The following is a 19,151-nucleotide window of genomic DNA, read 5'->3' on the forward strand; positions in this document are numbered from 1 at the left end:
TGAAGCGACTTAGCAGCAGCAGCAGCAGTTTAAGTATACAGGACACTTTAAAGCCTCTGTATTAGGAGAATGCCAAAAGGGAGATAAAGTTGGAGTAATAGGAATAGTAGGCAGGGACCAAGCTATGCAGAAACTCATAAAATTTCATTAGAATTGTAATAAGCAGCAGAGGCTTGACAGAATCCCACATATACTTTTAGGAATTCTCTGATTTCACCAAGGAGACTATAATGTAGGTGGGTAAACATGGGAAATAAGGACTAGCGGGCTGCTGAAGTAATTGAGATGAGAGAGAATACAGTGTTGTCAAGGGTTTCTGCAATAAAGTTTCTGAGGAGTGGTCCAATTAAAGATGTATTTTGCAGGTAGAGCCAACAGAATTTGAAGTGAATTCCATGCATAATATAGAAATAAGGAGGAATCATGGATGATGTTTAGATTTTGGACCTAAGTTAAAGGGAATTTACTAACAGCTGCAGAGTTTGGTAGGAGCCATTTATATAGGAGTGAAAATTAATTATTCTTGACTTGGCTATTTTATGTGTGAAATACCTGTTAGGGTTCTAAAATAAAAGCTGAATAAAAAGTTGTCAGAGGTAAATTGTCAGATATCAGTATTATTTACTTAGTCTTTGAAGTCATAGGATATCCAGAGCAAATGGGGGTTGTCATATTTAGAAAAGGACATTTCTTTTCCTTCTTTCAATAAGATGTATTTTTGTATTTTATATTTTTAAAATTTTTTTCTCCTCTCCCTGAGACAGGTCATGCATATATTGCCTATTCCAAAGGTTTACTACATTTTTTTCCTTATAAACATGATAACTGGCAATAATTCATATTGAACACAATAGGCACAAACCTTATATTTGCTGCTACCATCTAGAAATAACCTTGTATTTATTGTATTTTCATTATTGTGAGATCAAATCACTTTAATATTCTAATAGAACTCTATGTTTTCCTTTGCAGCAATTGCCACAATTTTAGTGGCTAATTACAAGATTTAAGTTTGTTTTTTATACATATAAACTAATGTTATATACCTTTATATAGCTTGCTACTTCTCTGTGGTTCTGTGTTCTGTTTTACACTAGTATATTGTTTAGTAATTTTTTCAGTGAGAAGCTATAGGTTATAAACAGTGTTCATTTATTTGAAAATATAGTGTTTGTATATCTGAAAATAGTTTGTCTTCATTCTTGAATCACTGTTTACAGGATTCTTTTGAACATTCACCTTGAACATTATCCTAGTGTCTTCTAACACCTATTATTGAGGACAAGTTGGCCAGTCTATGGAGCTTTCTGCTTTTGGTCCTTAGCAGCTTTTATGGTGACCTTCCTGATCACTGATGTTCTGAGTTTCACTCAGACTTTGCTGGTTGTGAACTTGTTTTTATTTATTACAAACTGGTTGAGTTTCATTCAGTTTGAGGACTCATGCAAATTGAGCTTTATTCAATTTGAGGTCTCATGTAAATTGAGATTTATTCAATCTTGTTAAATGTCAGTCATTTATATAAAATAATGTCTCTTCCCCTGGCTCTCCACTTTATCAATCTGGAACTCTTTTCAGGCATATGTTTGAGCTTTTTATTCTATCCTCTCCATCTTCTGCTATTTTCAGCAAAGCAAAAATTTCCTCAGCATCTTTCAATTAATATATTCCTTTTCTTCTATAACGAACCCACCATTTAAAAAGTTGAGCTATTATTTCAATAATTACATGTTAATTTCTAGATTCTATGTTATCAGTTTCCTATTCACTTTTCAAAATGGCTTGTTGTTATTATAAGAATTCCATTCTATCTTTATTTTCGAAATCTTTTTGAACATTAAAAAAGCATTTTCATGTCCTTTACTGTCTTCTTATCTCTAATTTCTTCAGGTGTGCATACTCCTTTTAATTTGGGCATGTTAACATCACTTACAGAAAGCATTTTTTCATATCCATTTAAATTTTAACCTGTGAGCTTATTTTGCTCAGGAGTTTCGCATAAGGTTGTTGCATATCCTCATTGTGAAATTTTGTGGTGGATTTTCTTGGGATCTCTGAGGTTAACTGTTAAATATTACAATTAACCTTGATAAAATTATGCATAGTTTTCTGCTGCTGCTGCTAATTCGCTTCAGTCGTGTCTGACTCTGTGCAACCCCATAGACGGCAGCCCACCAGGCTCCCCCGTCCCTGGGATTCTCCAGGCAAGAATACTGGAGTGGGTTGCCATTTCCTTTTCCAATGCATGAAAGTGAAAAGTGAAAGTGAAGTTGCTCAGTCGTGTCCGACTCTTCACAACCCCATGGACTGCAGCCCACCAGGCTCCTCCGTCCATGGGATTTTCCAGGCAAGAGGACTGGAGTGGGGTGCCAGCGCCTTCTCTGGCATAGTTCTCTATTATATTTTAAAAGCCTTTATATTTTTCCTCCTCTTTCTTTACCTTTCTACAGAAAATAATTTAGCTAATGCTCTATTGCCAAGTTTATGGAAAATTATGCCTTCATTGGCAGAATCAACAGCTTTGCATGAAATTTCCCACAAATACTATGTAACTCTAGACAAAACTACTTGCCAAGAACTATGAAATCTAATTTTTAATTTACATTGAACAAAATAGATCTACCTGTTGTTAATAATATTTTAAACCTATGAGACCTACTCATCCCAATCCTCTTCATGATTCACAAATATACTCTACATTTTAAAATAATGTGTCTCATTCCAATGTTAACTTATATAAAGGAAGAAGAAGAAGAAAAAACTATTGATTCACTTAACTTCAGTTAACCTCCATAATGTAGCTGTTTTTTTTTTTTTACAAATACTACCATATTTTATTATTATAAACATCCTCATCCCCATGGTAGAAATGCAAGAAACCAGGCTGGAAGAGACTGGTGATCATACAGCCAGCAGATGGAATCAATGGGATTCACAGGGCCATTCACCCCAGGGAGTGGTCTATTTTACTAGATCACTGTTGTAAAATATCTTACAGAAAACATTCCTCATGTTCAGTTTACAGTCATTGTTTGGTCTTCAGTGAACAGCCAGGTCTGCAAGTCAACGGAACCATATTAGAAATGCCGTGTAATCCTAACTAGGGCAGGAGCTTCAACATGCTCAGTACCTGAAGAAAATCTTACTCACTTTCTCTCAGTCTGTTTTCCCTTCTTTATGGTCTCCAGGATTATCCTGAGGACAATCATTTGTAGACACTCTCTTCTTGGCTTTGGTCTACACTCTTGCCTGGCCCGGGGCTGCCCCATGGCTACCTGAGACCCAAGTACCAGGGTTTTTCTGAGCTTTACTATGGTCATATGTAACTCTGATCTGGACCTAGTCCCTGAAGTATCTAATTTTACACCGCTTAGTTTATTTCTGAGTCTTTATCTCTGAAATGAATACAATTAATTTCTCATTTTAAATTCAGTTCTCAAATATTAAGCACTTCATAGTACCGCCTAAAATCTTGAATTGCCACTTCTAAGATATGAAAGACTAACTGAAAATCCATAGAAATCTAGAATTCATATACAGAAATAACATAAAGGGACATTTGAGAAGAAATAATTATAGAAATAGAAAAGGGAAATGCAAGGGGAGGAAAGAAATTTGGAAGCTCTGACTACCTGTGCTACATCAGGGCCATGGTAAGATTATCCCAAACATAACTCTTAGTTAAGACGTTTGCTTGTGGCTGTCTCAAATGTTCTCACTGTAGATTAATTGGGAAAGATGACTCTAAACCAGTCGATATGTGAAATAAGTTTTTTTAACATTTATTAGCAATCAGTGGACTATATACATCTTTGATCTATCAATCTATCAAATTTCAGATCTAATAAAAATCCAAGGCTAAATATAATTGTAATATTAAATTGATTATTCTTCATGTATATTGTTCTTACTTGTTTTATCATGGAAAATTAACATACAACTTTTTCCCCAAGCCATGCATCATCTGTATTTTGGGATCCTTCAGATATAAAAATCAAGAAGAAATGGTTTCTGAAGAAAATATATTTTATGAATATTTATTTCAAAAGTTTTATAGTGGTTCACTTATCCTTACTTTACCTCAGCAATCTTTATTATGTTTTACAAATATTTGTTGAGAGTCTATTATATGCAGGTACACAATGGTATTTTAAGTGAGTGGTTTAGGGTTTTGATACTGTGTCTATTTAACTATAAAGTGTTAATAACTTACCTTGACAAAGTTGTAAAAAAAAAAAATTAACCCTGCATATAGCTTGTGTCAAGACATAGGGGAAATGGAATTGGAGAAAATAGTGAGTAGTAAGATAATTCAAAGCAAAGGACTTAAATGATGTATTAAATGGAGGCAAAAATATTTTACTTAAATTTTCTTTATGTTGCCTTAATCTTTCAATTCATTTTGCATCCATTGGCACAAGCTTTCTGTTAGTGTAAGCTTGAGTGATTTATGACATATTATATTCATAATATCTAATACAAAAGATAATAGGCTGAAACATTCAATCAGCTAGAATTGGACTTCAACTGCAATATATTACAGTTTAAACATACCTTATATTACTACTTCCAATTTCTCAGAATATTCAGCTGCTATTAAATATTAAAGTACTTGGAGTTCTTAGAAAACAGTGTATGCAAGGATTTTTCTAATGCATTTAAAAGAAGTAGTGATAATATGGAGTATTTTTCACCGAGTTAATAAGCAACATTAACAAAATTATATGCTTAGAAAACAGTTATGCTAATTGTCTAAGACATATTCAATCATTCATCCCATATTAAATGGAATCAACAATATCAAAGAAGAAATACCCAACTAAGTCTCATCTAGGAGTTGAAACAAATAAAACTGTCATCAACTAGGTCAAAGAGGGTTGAATATCTGTCGGTTTCATGTAAGTTAACCTAACATAATTATAAAGCCTCATTTTGCAGACTTTCACACCCTGGTTTTGTGAGGAGCACTGTATTTGCATAATAACAGAGTGGTGATTATTTCACTTCACTTTACAATCTCTCAGAATAGCAACAAAAATGTATCTGCTAGAAAATCCCTATGGTTTATACTCTATTACAAATACAGTTCTAAAAAGATCAAGCTTATGATTGTGACTTGCATTTTTAAAGACAGAATCATAAAATTTCCATACAGTTGTTTGAAAGAGAACAGTGGTTTCTTCACCTCTTGGCTTATGATATTTCAGTAGTAACAATATTTTATATTCTCAACCTGCTATCAATTATTAATGATCTCACTAGGCATACAATCCTTCTATAAACTTTTTAACCCATCAAATAGATAAGCCAGGTGTGAGGACTAAACTATAATGTTTAAGTCATGAGATAAGAAGTCCTTGTGCAAGTTGATATAAGTTCTTTCACAAAAGATTTATTGTTTACCATGTATACATTAAGAAAGTAAAATTAGCATGGGATGGTCTCAGGAAAGCAATGCATATTTTTGGATTAGATGCTGAAATAAAGTAAATGTTATGGTAAATTGACAAATTCACACTGCTAATGTTATGAAAAAATGATGTGGCAAAAGAAATTAAGATGTATTTCTCATTTTTGATAAGGGCACTCTTTCCTATGCTCTATTAATAGATTACGTTTTTAATCTGAAAAACTAACCACTGGGGTTAGGGAAGCCCAAAGGTAGGGGAAACTGCCCACTTTCAGAATGCAGATTAGAACTTTGAAATTGCACCCAGATTTTTTTTTCCTTTTGGTTAGTAGGCCTCTGTTGTTAGAGTAGTAGTTGCAAACACATATAGGTTTGCCAGTAACAACTCACAATTTGTGCAAAGTTGAGTCTTCGAAACTGAGCAAATTTGCTCTCAATTTCCCGCCAGCGCTTGCTGAGCTGGATCTGAGTTGACTCCACTGCCATTGCTGCCCCATCCTCAGACAAGCCCTCAGCTTGCCTATGCACTGCATTCAGCTCCTCTTTCTTCTTCTGCAACTCACGATCAATTTCCTATTGAGCAAAACCAATACAGGGCCCAGGGCAGTTAGCTAACCACATGAATCAACCTATCCCAGCACATACCTGTCCCAGAAATTTCACAGGCTGTCTTCATTTTATTTTCACTGTTCATAAGTTACAAGTATGGAAGCCAACACTGTCATCTTCAAGGACCCAAATATTATTTCAGCTTTTATTTGAATGCTCAGTTTTAGACACTCTAATTGAGAAAATATTGAAATTGATCTAACAGATTTCTTTGTCAATTCCTCTAGTGTTTTTGGGGTTGACCCAAATTAACGAAGTGATTACTCATTATTAATAGGGACCATCCAGATAGAATATAATTTAGTGGGTAAGTGAATAAGTAATTTATTTCCTTTTTAAAGTTTTGAGGAACTCAACAGAGAATGAAGCAAAATAAAAAGTGTAAAAAAACAGAAAAAAACATCTTCAGACAATATGCAACAGATAAATCTATAGAGATTTGACACTGATGTGAGAAGATGCTCTGATGAAATGAATGTGCTAACATGAGATAGAAGTCGTCCATATACCGATAAGTCATTTGTTCATCTGGAACAAAGATACACAGAGTCAATTACAATTTTACCAGAAAACATATAACATTTCTAGTTCATTTCACAATGTCTAAGAATAAAACATTTTATTCATTCAACATTATGTCAATTGAAAAACAATACAATACATTTACTAAAACAAAACAAAATACAGAGAAACACCTCAAACTGGGGAGAACACTAATAGAAGAAACAACAACATCAACATTTAAAACATGATCTGTACAGGTTAAGTTCAATAAATTAAAATGTAGCAACAAATCTGAGATTGACATTCTAAAACAACATTACCTTTATTTTCCTTTCATCTCTGGGTTCAGGTAGGCTGGCTAATTTTTTTTCAATGTCATCCAAGCATTTCAGGAGATCATCAGCCTGCCTCTTGTACTGATACCACTGGTGAGAAATTTCTAGAGCCTTTTTTCTTCTTTGAGACCTCAAATCCTGTTCATGGTGCAGATATTATTAAAATATCAATATATAAGCATATTATACTTCTGGCTGTAGTCATTTAAAAATAATTTGGTTCCCTCACCTTCTTGTTCAGGTTCAGTTAAATTCACATTTAAATGTTACCCATACAAGTAGATTATTAAATTACGTATTCATGTGACAGGACCCATGACATGAAGCTAAGAAAACTGAACAATGCACTTTCAGTATTTTTTCTTAGTATGCTCAAACTTGTTTAGAAATCTTTTCATATTTAATTAACTCTTAATGAATCAAATAAATTACTGTGTAGAGTTTGTTAAACTGTTCAATATGTGAACTCAATTGAGGTAACTACATACTTGCACAAACTTGCTGAGTTTGCATTTGAATTTTAAAATAGGTAAAAATTCTAAAATTTCTATCTTCAGCACTAGGTTCAAAATTTTAAGTTTATATAGCCAAGCTATTTACATTCATAATTTTAGAAATGTCTGCAAAAACGTTTCATAGGACATGAATATTTTGTGATTAGAAACATAAAGTGTTTTTAGTTATCACAGAAATTGCTTCAAGCTATATATGTTCAAGTGTGAAAAGTGTATGCCTGTGAGTATGCATGAAAATGACAATTTAAATATCATAAAAATTATTTTTCTTTTAAGACTTGTATGGCAAACTTTCTCATTGGCATCAAATCCAAATGCAAAATGATAAAATTTAGAAAAGGAAATGTGCATGGTTTTCAATCAACCTGATGAGATAAATAAGGGTGACTACTTTAATGAATCACAAAAGGGGAAAATTAATCATCTTACTCCTTACAAGATCATCCAATGTCTTCCTTGATCAACAGAATTTGTTGTAATGCTATTTTACAAGGGAATATATTTTACATGTTTTATAAGGGAACATAAGAGCTCAGGATACAGTTTCCATTTCTTCAGAGTAGTAGCAATTAGGGTTTCATGTATAGATATAACTGGAGCAAAAGAAAAGAGTGAATATAAAAGAACTGCTGAAATATTCACTGCATTGGAAAGTTTCACCTTCTTTGAAATATTTCATAAGGACTAGACTTGAACACTTGGCAGATTAACAACTACTGAATTTAGTATATTGGTGTGGCAAGTGTTGATTTTCATTAATTGCTTTTAACATATATCTGAGAAAACTGATTTTGATTTCATTCTGCATTTTGTTTAAAATTGGGGATGTAAAATTTTCTACAGTTTACATTTTCAGTTGAATTTCTAAACCTCCTATGGAGGTAATAAATGCTTGGGATGAGCCAGATGGAATGCTGCTTTTTTCAAAGGTACCAAGATACAGCCACGTGAAAGAGAGTTGAGCCATGCCTTACTGGTGACACAACTCACATCTTCGCCAAGAGAAGGGGCTTGTGGTCGCCAAATCTGAAATTCCTTTTATTTCCTAAGCACAAGGTGGTGTGTAATGTGTAAAGATATTAAGAGATATTATAGAGATTTCTTTACAGGTATGCCAGATAACCATTAAACACTGCTGTTCAGTAGGACACATATCATCATATGACCAGTGTAGATGTTTCTAAAAGCTTGGTCACAGTTGGAAGCGTGTGGATTACACAGCTTTCTGATTTTCTGAGCACATTATGGCCTGCTCTTGTACTCCCTCAGGGAAGAGGCCTTTTCTATTTCCTATATTTATCAGCAGTTACCTTCAGAACACCTGCTGGCCAATTAGACTTTCCTTGTGGATTCCTTGCAGGCACAATATTGTGTAATTACATTCTCAGCAGTGTTTATTTGGTTGTCTGACTATATGGGAAAAGGTTTTATACTCTTATTTGCATATAAAAAGCAGAGTCTATTCACCTACAAGGTGGATCCACCTACATGGCTACACAGCTCTAAAAGAGTGATTTACAATGAAAAGCTCAGCAATTAACAGTATTAGAAAATCAGCCATGCATGCAAATAGTGAATATTGAAAAGCACATTAAAAAATAAAAGGTTATTTCACAGAATCTTTCACATGTCCTCCCGTCTCTTCTCAAGAACTTTCTAGATATTATTATATAAACACCAATATTCTATTCTGTCTTTGCTGTGAAATTCCAGATGAGACACATGGGTACTTGAAGCTCTATACTAATGTTGGTTAAAATGAGAGCACCGGTTCTTTCTCATGGACATTAAGATTATTTTAGAGGACTCCTATACAAATGAAATTAGACTTCTAAATGTTTAGTTAGTTGCGAAGAATAACTCTCTTTAAGGCAAAATGAAGTTAACTGGAAAAAAATGAACTATTAAACAAATATTAGGTTATCCCAAAAAGTGAACCTACTCTGAATTAAATCAAGAAAATATCAAGAGCAGAAAGCCTCAGAAATATACAGATTGGTTATGCTGACAGTTAAACAGGTTTTTCAAGACACATGTCAAAATAACTTACAAAATAGATTGTATTACAAAATTAAATATATGAACACAATGAATGATGCATTTAATATCTTTTGATTACTACTCAGAAAAATGTGTCTAAGTAAATACCTTGAAATTTTTAAGCAACACATCTTTCAAAATCAAAGACAGCACTCAAAATTGTTAAAGCACAGACACTGAACAGAAAAAAAAAATATGTATTTCTGGTGACTAAGATTCTTAAGCAAATTTTATTTATGAACAATAGATTTTATCCTGTACATGAAAAAAAACACAGGCAAGGTATATTATAATTTTAGCTCTAATACCTTGAGAGCATTATGTTTTGTCTGTAACAGCTGCTGTTTTATCTTTATTTCCTCTCGCTTTCTCTCATCTGTGATTCTTTGTTGTAAGTTGTCTCCTCTTTGCAACAATTCTTTTACAGTACCCTCATTGTCTTCACTCTGATTAAAAACAACAAGTACAGTCTTCATTTTGGTTTAAAAAAAGCTGTACATCTTTAACAGAGATAATAAAACATGTTATTAAAACACACACAAAAAAATCCAATTTAAAATTTTCAGGGAATGCTATCCTAAGATACTGCACTCAGAGTTTCTTTTTTAATATGCTATACTTTAACTTTTAAAAGAAGTTTCCTCCTATTTCAAAATGACACATATGATTAGAGTTGTATGAAGAAAGATGGGGGAGCAATTTACTACATCATTTCAGACAAGTGAATTGTTATGAAAGCATTCTTTGGGCTTTGATTTTTAATGCATTTCTAGAAATTAAAACAAAAAACAACTTTGGAGAAGAAAACAAAACTTGTTATATATAATGTTATTTCACAGAGGAATATAGATGTGGCTCTGTGAATGTGAGACTGTAAAATTTTAAAATTTAACACACACTCCTAAGTGAAAATGCATTGTTTTAAGTGTACACTGATTTATATATAATAAGTTCCGTTTTACATAAACTAGCTTCCCTGGTGGCTCAGATGGTAAAGCGTCTGTCTGCAATGCGGGAGACCTGGGTTCAATCCCTGAGTTGGGAAGATCCCCTGGAGAAGGAAATGGCAACCCACTCCAGTACTCTTGCCTGGAAAATCCCATGGATGTAGGAGCCTGGTAGGCTACAGTCCGTGGGGTTGCAAAGAGTCAGACACGACTGAGCAACTTTTCTTTCTTTTCTTTTACAGAAACTAAATGACCAAATCTAGAACAAATATTAGAGCTTTAGGAAAAAACGTGCTCAACTGCTGTCAAATATTGCAGATAATTTCTAAAAATAAGTCACATATGCATGTTATTTTAAAATAAATACAATTAAGTAAATATTAAATATGGATTATAAAAATGACTTCAAATATTTTAATATGCAGTTTGGTCTTTAGACTCTAATAAAATTATTTTTATTTATTTTGAAATAAAATTATTTAAACAGTGTTTGTCCAACAGAGTAGCATATGTAACCATTGGATGTTTCACTTCTATTTCCTATCTTTCTTTCAATGCAATATATAAATACTTTCTATCAAGAAGGTTTGCTTTTTAATAGTACCCAAGGTACTCTGATGAATTAAGGGAAGGAGACAATTTTTAAATGTGACATGCTTGTGTTTCTAATCATCCGTGGCATTCAATGTTGCATACTTAAATCTCTAATGCATATGTTAACTTCTACACACAACTGAGAAACTATTCCATTTTTTTAAAGAAATGAGATTTTCATCTGAGATGTGCCAGTTACTTGTCTAATGAAATAATGTAATAGGCACTTATGTTTATAGTCTTTGAAAAACCTTCCTTTTAAGAATATGTCATTAAAAATCTGAAACATTTCCTGGGACTGAGGACAAAAATAATGAACAAACAAAAACCCTACTGCACTTCTTTCCCCACACCAGCTGAAAGCTAGAGGGCAGAGTTGGTGAGCAGCCCAAGAGGTAAGAAGCATTCTTTTCCACCTTGGTGCCCTCTGGTTTCTTCTTTGACATGAATAAGAGGTAGTTGTAACTTGGTATCTTAGAAAAAGGTTTGTCTGGTCTTTCTTTCCATGAGCTGAGTTGGCAAGATCATCAAACCCATACATAGGGAGTACTGAGTTAGGCAGCTCCAGGAAGTCAGAAATGATACCAACGAGAACTAAGATTGGTAAAAATGGTTCTCCTATTGCTTCATGTGCCTATTATCTACAACTTATAATTTACCTTCTGATATCATTTTCAATCACTGTCTGAGAAGTCTCTAGCACTGATACATGTCTGAGAAATCTCTAGCATGACATATATAAAGGTTAATAATGCCATATAGGTGATGGTTGTGGACAGGGGAAAGGAAATTGTGAAGAGGAGTAAGGATAAAAAATAAGTCAGTGAAAAAGAATGTGAGGCAGAAATATTCAAGCCAGAGAGAAACGTAAAAGACATGTTGAAATTAATCAGGGTATAAGAAGAAAGTTATGAGTCTGGGAATAGCCCACATGGTTATATTTCTTTTTTCCCATGAAATAAGCAGCATGAATTTACACATATTTTAGATATATACTATACTACTTGTTAAATGTTTTTGTAAAACTACATTGTGTTAAGTTTTAATAAACAATGTTTATATCATGTATAATTGCCCCTTATCCAAAATAAATGTTACATTACCAAAAATAGGACTGAAGCAAAATAGCAGCCATCTCTGATGTCTGTGCTTTTATTATTATTATTATTAAGTTTCTAATTTATTTTCTGATTTGACTTTTTTTTCCATTCATTACATTTTGTCTTTTGAGTATGGACAAAACATTGCTGGGTGATTTATTAGAATCTATAAGTACTCCTGTATGCCCATATCATAGTAATTTGGCATTCATAACAGTTCAATAACAATACTTTGCATTTGTAATAAATCATTAGAATCACAAAATGTACAAGGTATGCTCTGAGAATTTAGTTGGAGACTTGAATTATCTAGTTTCCTTTGAAATATTTATTCATTTCATTCATAGTTCATTCACACTTTTATCACAACCAATTTACCATATCTTTATTGAAGTCTTCCTCTTTCAGATTCACCCCCTGCTGAATTTCAGCCTCCAGTGGTTCAAGCAATTTTTGTATATCTGAGTTAAACTGCTCCAATTCCTTCAAAGGAATGGAGGCCTAAAAAAAAAGATAGTGCTAATTTAAATCAAAATTACTTTTTATTAGAAATATAAGCCAAAAAATGCATTTGTTCAACCTCCTGTTGCTAAAATAATGACATGCATTATGTTTCCATATTATATTTTATGAAAGTGTTGAAATACAACTGGGAAAGTACCTGAGGATGCAAATAAAGACAAACATTTAACATCATCAGAGCTGAACATACATGCAGAATAATGCAATACTCATCATTCTGATTTTTCAGCAAAAGTCAATTTCCATATACTTGGCTGGTCTAATTATTAATATCCTAAAGTTGAATTTGATCTTATTTTAAATATTCTGATATAAATATCATTTGGGTAAATATCTCATCAGAAATTGCCTCATTAACCTAATAACAGTAAAAGCAGTTGGAAATGTAGAATTGTCTCCTTATCCTCAGAAAAAATACATAGCAATCTGCTTAGATATTTTAAATGACATTTTTAACATGGCAGAATTGACAGGCATGCTCCCATAAGACAATGTCATTAGCTTGTCTTAGGAATGCTGTATTCGGTAGCACACACACACACACACACCAAAAGAAAAAAAAAATGAAAAAAATGAACTCTTAATATCTCAAATGAAAAGTCTGAATATATGTTTTCCAACTTCATAAACATCACATTTCCTTTGATTTTGAAATTCATAATTACCATAGTCTCAAAAATCTTTTTAACCCCTTGTTTTTCTAAAGAAACCACTTGAAGAGGACTGATAAATGAAATTACAGTGAAAATCAAATATATATTCAAAAGAATAGGCAAAAATTAAAGTTCAGTTGATAATATAAATGTTTATTCTATTCATCTGTACCTCTGTATTCAATTCCTGTGCATTAAAATATTAGAAAATATTTTATATCTGATAGCTTTGGAAAACTCACATGTGACAAATAAAAATCTTATTTTATTGACAGCTAAACATTTTCCACTTGAAAAAATAATTTAGGAAAGACCCAGTGTCTTATGCCAATATGACATATTCATCAAGTTGTTCCCGCCTCCCCCTGCCACTCTTCCCCAAGAGATTCCTAGGCTTGTCTTACTCTTTATTATACAGTATCTCCTAGAGGACAATGTGGGAACGTGTCAAAGGAAAAAAGAATATCTAAAGGTATTTAGTTACTAATGAAAAAGTGAACCACTGAATGCTATTCACAAGAAAAAATTCTCACAGGAAACATGAATAAACACTTATCTTCTAGGTACTTGTATACATGCCAGAGAGTATTTATGGAGTCTTTCTAAAGTGCCTTATTTTCAATACTAGTTTTTAAATCCTAATAAATATCTGAAATATAATAATATGTTCTAGAATCAGTACAGATTGGAAGTATTATAAATAGGCATTTGAATGGTGTTCGCATCTCTATTATTAACATACTTCTATACATTAAAATCATATATTATATAATATATTGTAAAGATAAAGAATAATAGCCTTTAATATAACTACACAGTATTAATTTGATGGTGTCTATGTTATTGAGTTGTTCACATTTCCTAAGATTTAATAAGAGTAACTGCATTGTTATACATATACATATATATATATGATTTTGTGAATGTATGAAGATAAATGATACCTAAAATAACTTTTTAAGTACTTGCATATCAAAATAACATGTGTCCATTATCTATAATGGATAATCTGATTTAGTCCTACATGTGCTTCCTCTCTAGTTCATCCTTTCTCCATATATTCATATATAATAGTTTCAAAGGCTCAGAACTTGGGCATTAATAACTCAATACTCCTTCCCTAAGAGTACTATCTTCCAAAACTTAAATATAACTTTCATAATATCTGTCATTTATCTTTAGCTGTGACCTCACTTTTCAATTCCAATCTAGACTCTTCCATAGCCAGCTGATTACTCACTTAAGTTCAACATGTCTAGAAATGAGCTTATTATCTTGCCCAGAACTGCTCAGAACATTAACTTCCCTAGTTCTGTAAATATAAGTCATTTTTTTCAGTCATCCAAGTCTAAAACATGAGTCAGGCTATTTTCCAACACATCACTCTATTGTCTAATAAATACCAAATACTTGTCAATTCACTTACCATGAATCATTCACTTTCTTTTCTGAGATACCACCTCTCCTAGTTCTCACACAAGACCTATAGCAAAAACCTCCTTACAGATGTACAATGCTTCCCACCTCACCAGTTCTATACCGTGGGCTGTAATCAGGTCAATATGTTCCAGAACCACAGCTTTCATTATGTTATTTCTCTGCTCAAGAAGTACAAGTCAAATAAAGTCCAAACTCCAGCATGATAGTCAAGGCTCCCCCTAATCTTGTCCCAAGGACCTTTCTAACCTTATTTAAATGTTCCATACAGGTCTTTCTTACAGGTCTATTGGTGAACTCCTAGTATTTCTCCCTCAAGGATTAGAATGTTTTTCACCTTCTGGTGGTGGTGGTGGTGGTGGTGCTGCTGCTGCTAAGTCGCTTCAGTCATGTCCGACTCTGTGCGACCCCATAGACGGCAGCCCACCAGGCTCCGCCGTCCATGGGATTCTCCAGGCAAGAGTACTGGAGTGGGGTGCCATTGCCTTCTCCATTCACCTTCTGGTGAAGAGCCTAAAATTCCTGCAAGAGAATGGCTAGTTTGGACTTGAGCTCCAACACTGAGCAGCTGAGAGATTTGGGGCAAGTTATCTCCTCTTTGAGCCTCTGTTTCTTTATGTGTAACGTGAGGATAAGAAGAATAGCTACCTCATAGAGCTTTTATGAGCATCAGATATGTTAGAATGTTGTTTGGTATATAAAAGGCTCAACTGATATTGGCTTTTACTGTTTCCCTTCAAATTTGTACCCATCCATTGGCTCGAGTCAGTATCTTCCTCTTTTGAAAATGTCCAGTTTATGAAGGATAAAATAAACACTTGTTGACATGGCATTTTTATTTTAACAACTTATTTAACAAAATCATGGAATTCTAAAGGTAAACATGGAAAAATTGACACTTCAGTTTGGTAAAGTCATATTCTTAACAACAAAAATCAATCTGCATCAATATAGTGGGGTCAAGGAGGATGACAAAAAGCTTTCCACCAGTTCGGCCCTGTGCAGCATTTTCATCAGGAATTATTTGGAGATCAACAAATATGTAAAAAACACATGGTGAGAGGGATGAGCTCCACAAACATCCCATAAAGATGAGTAATTTGTCTGTCTTGTTCAACCTAGAGTCATTTCTGGTACATAGAAGGCACTTATAAATGAAATTTTCCTGAAAAATTAAGTGAATGCACGACTAATCATGGAATAGTGGAAGAAAAATTTGAAGGCGCTCTTGAATGACCTGGAATTGTAAGTAACACAATTTCCATTGTATAAAATTGAAGAGACTGGAGTAGCCAGCACTTCATGCGTGGATGTATACTAATTGCTGGCCAAATGCTAGCAGCAACATGACACCACTCAGTACAAAAATAATATAAGTAGATACAAATAGATTTTCGGAAACACTAGTACTTAGTTATGAATTATTCAAGCAAGATAATGTAAACTTAGACTTCATTAGTAGTACGTGTAGAGTCTAGATTTCCTGATCAAAGACTACCATGGATTTGTTTCTTAAAAAACTATTACATGGATTAGAGATTTTAATTATTCTGTGCAGTTCCAAAGTGAGCAACTAGAATCAATTGGGTAGAAATTACTTGGAGCCTGAATTTTAGTTTAATATAGAAACAACTAATTAGTGCTGCAATTTTTGTCTTTTTAAAGCACTCATTTTAAAGTGGTGAGTGTCTCACTGCTGAAAGTATATAAACAGAAGCAGGATAATGATGTATAGCTTCCCTGGTGGCTCAGCTGGTAAAGAATCTGCCTGCAATATGGGAGACCTGGGTTCAATCCCTGGGTTGGGAAGATCACCTGGAGAAGGGAAAGGCTACCCACTCCAGTGCTAGATGTATTAGAGTATATGTTAGAAGTAAGATACTTTTCACATGAATAATTCTCTAACATTTTATCTATTTAAAGTAAATTCTCTCCTCTGAATTCAAAGATCTTTGTTTACTAGAGGTATGCAGCGATATAGAAATATTATGCAAGTCATATATTTAATTTTCAATGTTCTAGTTGCCATATTAAAAAGTGAAAAGCATCAGATGGATTTAGTATTTACCCAATATATCTAAAATACTATTTAACTTATAATCATTATAAAATTATTAATAAGGTATTTTATTTTCATTTTTTCATGTGAAGAATTGAAAACCCACAGTGTATTTTATACTTAGAGCACAACTTAATTTGGAGTAGCCACATTTCAAATACTCAATAACCATATGTAATCTGTGGCTACTTTACTGATAGTAGCCACATTAGCCACAGTACAGATCAACAGCAACTATTATGGCTATGACATTGAGAAGAACGAAAAGTTCATTATTAGTATAAAATATCTCACAGAAGTAATGTTTTACTAATAGGAGTTAAAATGCTGATGTTTTATTCAGTAAATTTTAGTGGATTTAGATACTTTTTATAATGTCCATCTCATTTACCTGTATTCAGACATGTTTCGTATGGGGATTTTCAGGAAGCCCTCTGGAGATAGGAACATTTATGTGGATGGGTTTGAGAGGTTTTATTAGGAGTCTCTATTCCTCATGTGTAATCCTAGATTGTGTTGCAGTATGTATTTACATACTAGAATGTAATAGTATTTAACATTCAAGGGTTTATATTTTGTCTTCCCAGTAGATTTCTAACTCCTAAAGTTGGGAATACATCTTATATCATTCTGTATTTTCCATAGCAAAAGGAACTCATTTTTTAAACATAAAATGTGCTTGCTTTATAAATTACTAATTTTAGAACATCCAATAGATCAAATTATTCAGTAACTAATTTTATAACCAAAATGACCATACCTACTCAACTCAGTTATTTAAGCTATGCTATTGGCAGGATAAGACCAGCCATTTGACATCCATGTAATTAATATTTTTCAAGAAGTTGGGAAAATTTAATTGCTTTTCCTTAAGAGTTCACTGGTTCACCATTAGGTCATAACTTCTCTGACCAATAAGTTTTACATGTTATTCTTTGGTCTTTCTTGGCTTTGTAATTTGTAATACTTATGGAATTTTATAAAATAAATGAGGGAAGCAAAGAATCATGAGTAATAGCTCATTGGTGAGTCATCAAAGTTTAAGTCATATAAAGTATATAAGGCCTGCCTCTTTGATTCAGTATTATGATAAATTATTTGAATAAATTGAAATCAATAGTAGATAAATTATCTTAATTTAAGCATATATTAATTCTACTGACTTTACAGAAAGTACATGACCAAAGAAGAACTAGAATCACAATTAAATCATACTTCCAACAGTGCACACAAGATAAGCTTTAGAATACATAGAAAATAATAATAAAAAGTTATAATATCTCAGCAGAAAGTACAAACCAGGCATAGGTTTTGTACGATTTAATTTTTTACTTACCTTTTCATCTTAAGAGCTTTAGCATGACTGTGTAGTCATACAAAATACAAATAAAGTAAAACATAGGGTAGTTTAATAATCAAACAGATAGATCAACGGACACAAAAGAAAGAAGAGACAGAGAAACTGAGAAAGACAACACTTTGTTTTCCTTGATTTTTAATGTGGCTTCAGATTGCTTAACAGCTATTAATTGTGCTTTGCTGTATGATTTAAGATTAATGAAATTTAAGGCTTTGTTAAAGTTTTAGCATTAATGGTGATTTATATAACAAGTTAACAAACAACAACAGACTGAAAAAAGCAAAATCAATTACAAATTGATTCATTGTAAATTGGAAGCATTCAAAGTTACTCAGATACACTTTATCATTTTTAAAATGTAAGCTTTCTTTTGATTAAATATTACTTCTAACGTGCACAGGTACACTAACATAATAAAGACTATGTTTACACAGAGAGCAAAGTAAACATTTGTTAATATGGACTATGTAATCTTAGTAATCATGATATACGGCCACTACATTCAAATTACACTGAAACCTGAATTAAAAATGAATATTCCAAATGCTATAGATTGGTTTAAAATTGCTTCAAATCAGCCTCCTCTTTCCATTCTGCAGCTTTGAAAATTTATTAATCATTACAATATTGGTATAGATTTAAAATTAAATAAGAATAATCTATGGAAATCAAAATGGATAAAGTTTCAAGGATCAGTAACATCCTATGATACAGAAAAGACACAGTGCTGATATGATATAAAGTTATTTCAAATCAAAATATCTGGAGAGGAAAGAAAACTTACAAAGGGAAATAAGTGTACTGAAAGATCTATCTAAAACAAAGGTAATCAGATGAAGTAGTTTATAGATTTATTCATTGATTTATTTTAAATTCATAAGAGATATATCCAAGGAACATAGACATAATATTTTAAAGATAAAACAAACTGACTTGGATAACTGACATTTCATTGGCTGCATTCTTTAATATTAGATCAGGTACTGGCTTATCTTTGATGCTGTGAGGATAAAAATGTGAAATTGTGGTAACTTCCCAAATTTGTAAAGCTAATTAAGAGACATTA

The 19,151-nt window shown here is 32.7% G+C and overlaps 1 protein-coding gene across 9 annotated transcripts in view; it reads right to left on the reverse strand.

Annotated features, from left to right (window-relative positions):
- The window catches only part of DMD (dystrophin), a 2,656,945-nt gene that overhangs the window by 1,324,506 nt on the left and 1,313,288 nt on the right, over positions 1–19,151 (reverse strand). For all 9 annotated transcript variants that reach the window (XM_027533579.1, XM_027533577.1, XM_027533571.1 and 6 more), the window contains 4 exons: positions 12,433–12,555; positions 9,722–9,859; positions 6,844–6,996; positions 5,801–5,983 (listed from right to left, as the gene is read on the reverse strand). In XM_027533579.1, coding sequence (XP_027389380.1) covers positions 5,801–5,983; positions 6,844–6,996; positions 9,722–9,859; positions 12,433–12,555 — 597 coding nt within the window. The remainder of the gene's footprint in view (positions 1–5,800; positions 5,984–6,843; positions 6,997–9,721; positions 9,860–12,432; positions 12,556–19,151) is intronic.

The sequence above is a fragment of the Bos indicus x Bos taurus genome, chromosome X, assembly GCF_003369695.1.
Source record: "Bos indicus x Bos taurus breed Angus x Brahman F1 hybrid chromosome X, Bos_hybrid_MaternalHap_v2.0, whole genome shotgun sequence".
NCBI lineage: Eukaryota > Metazoa > Chordata > Mammalia > Artiodactyla > Bovidae > Bos > Bos indicus x Bos taurus.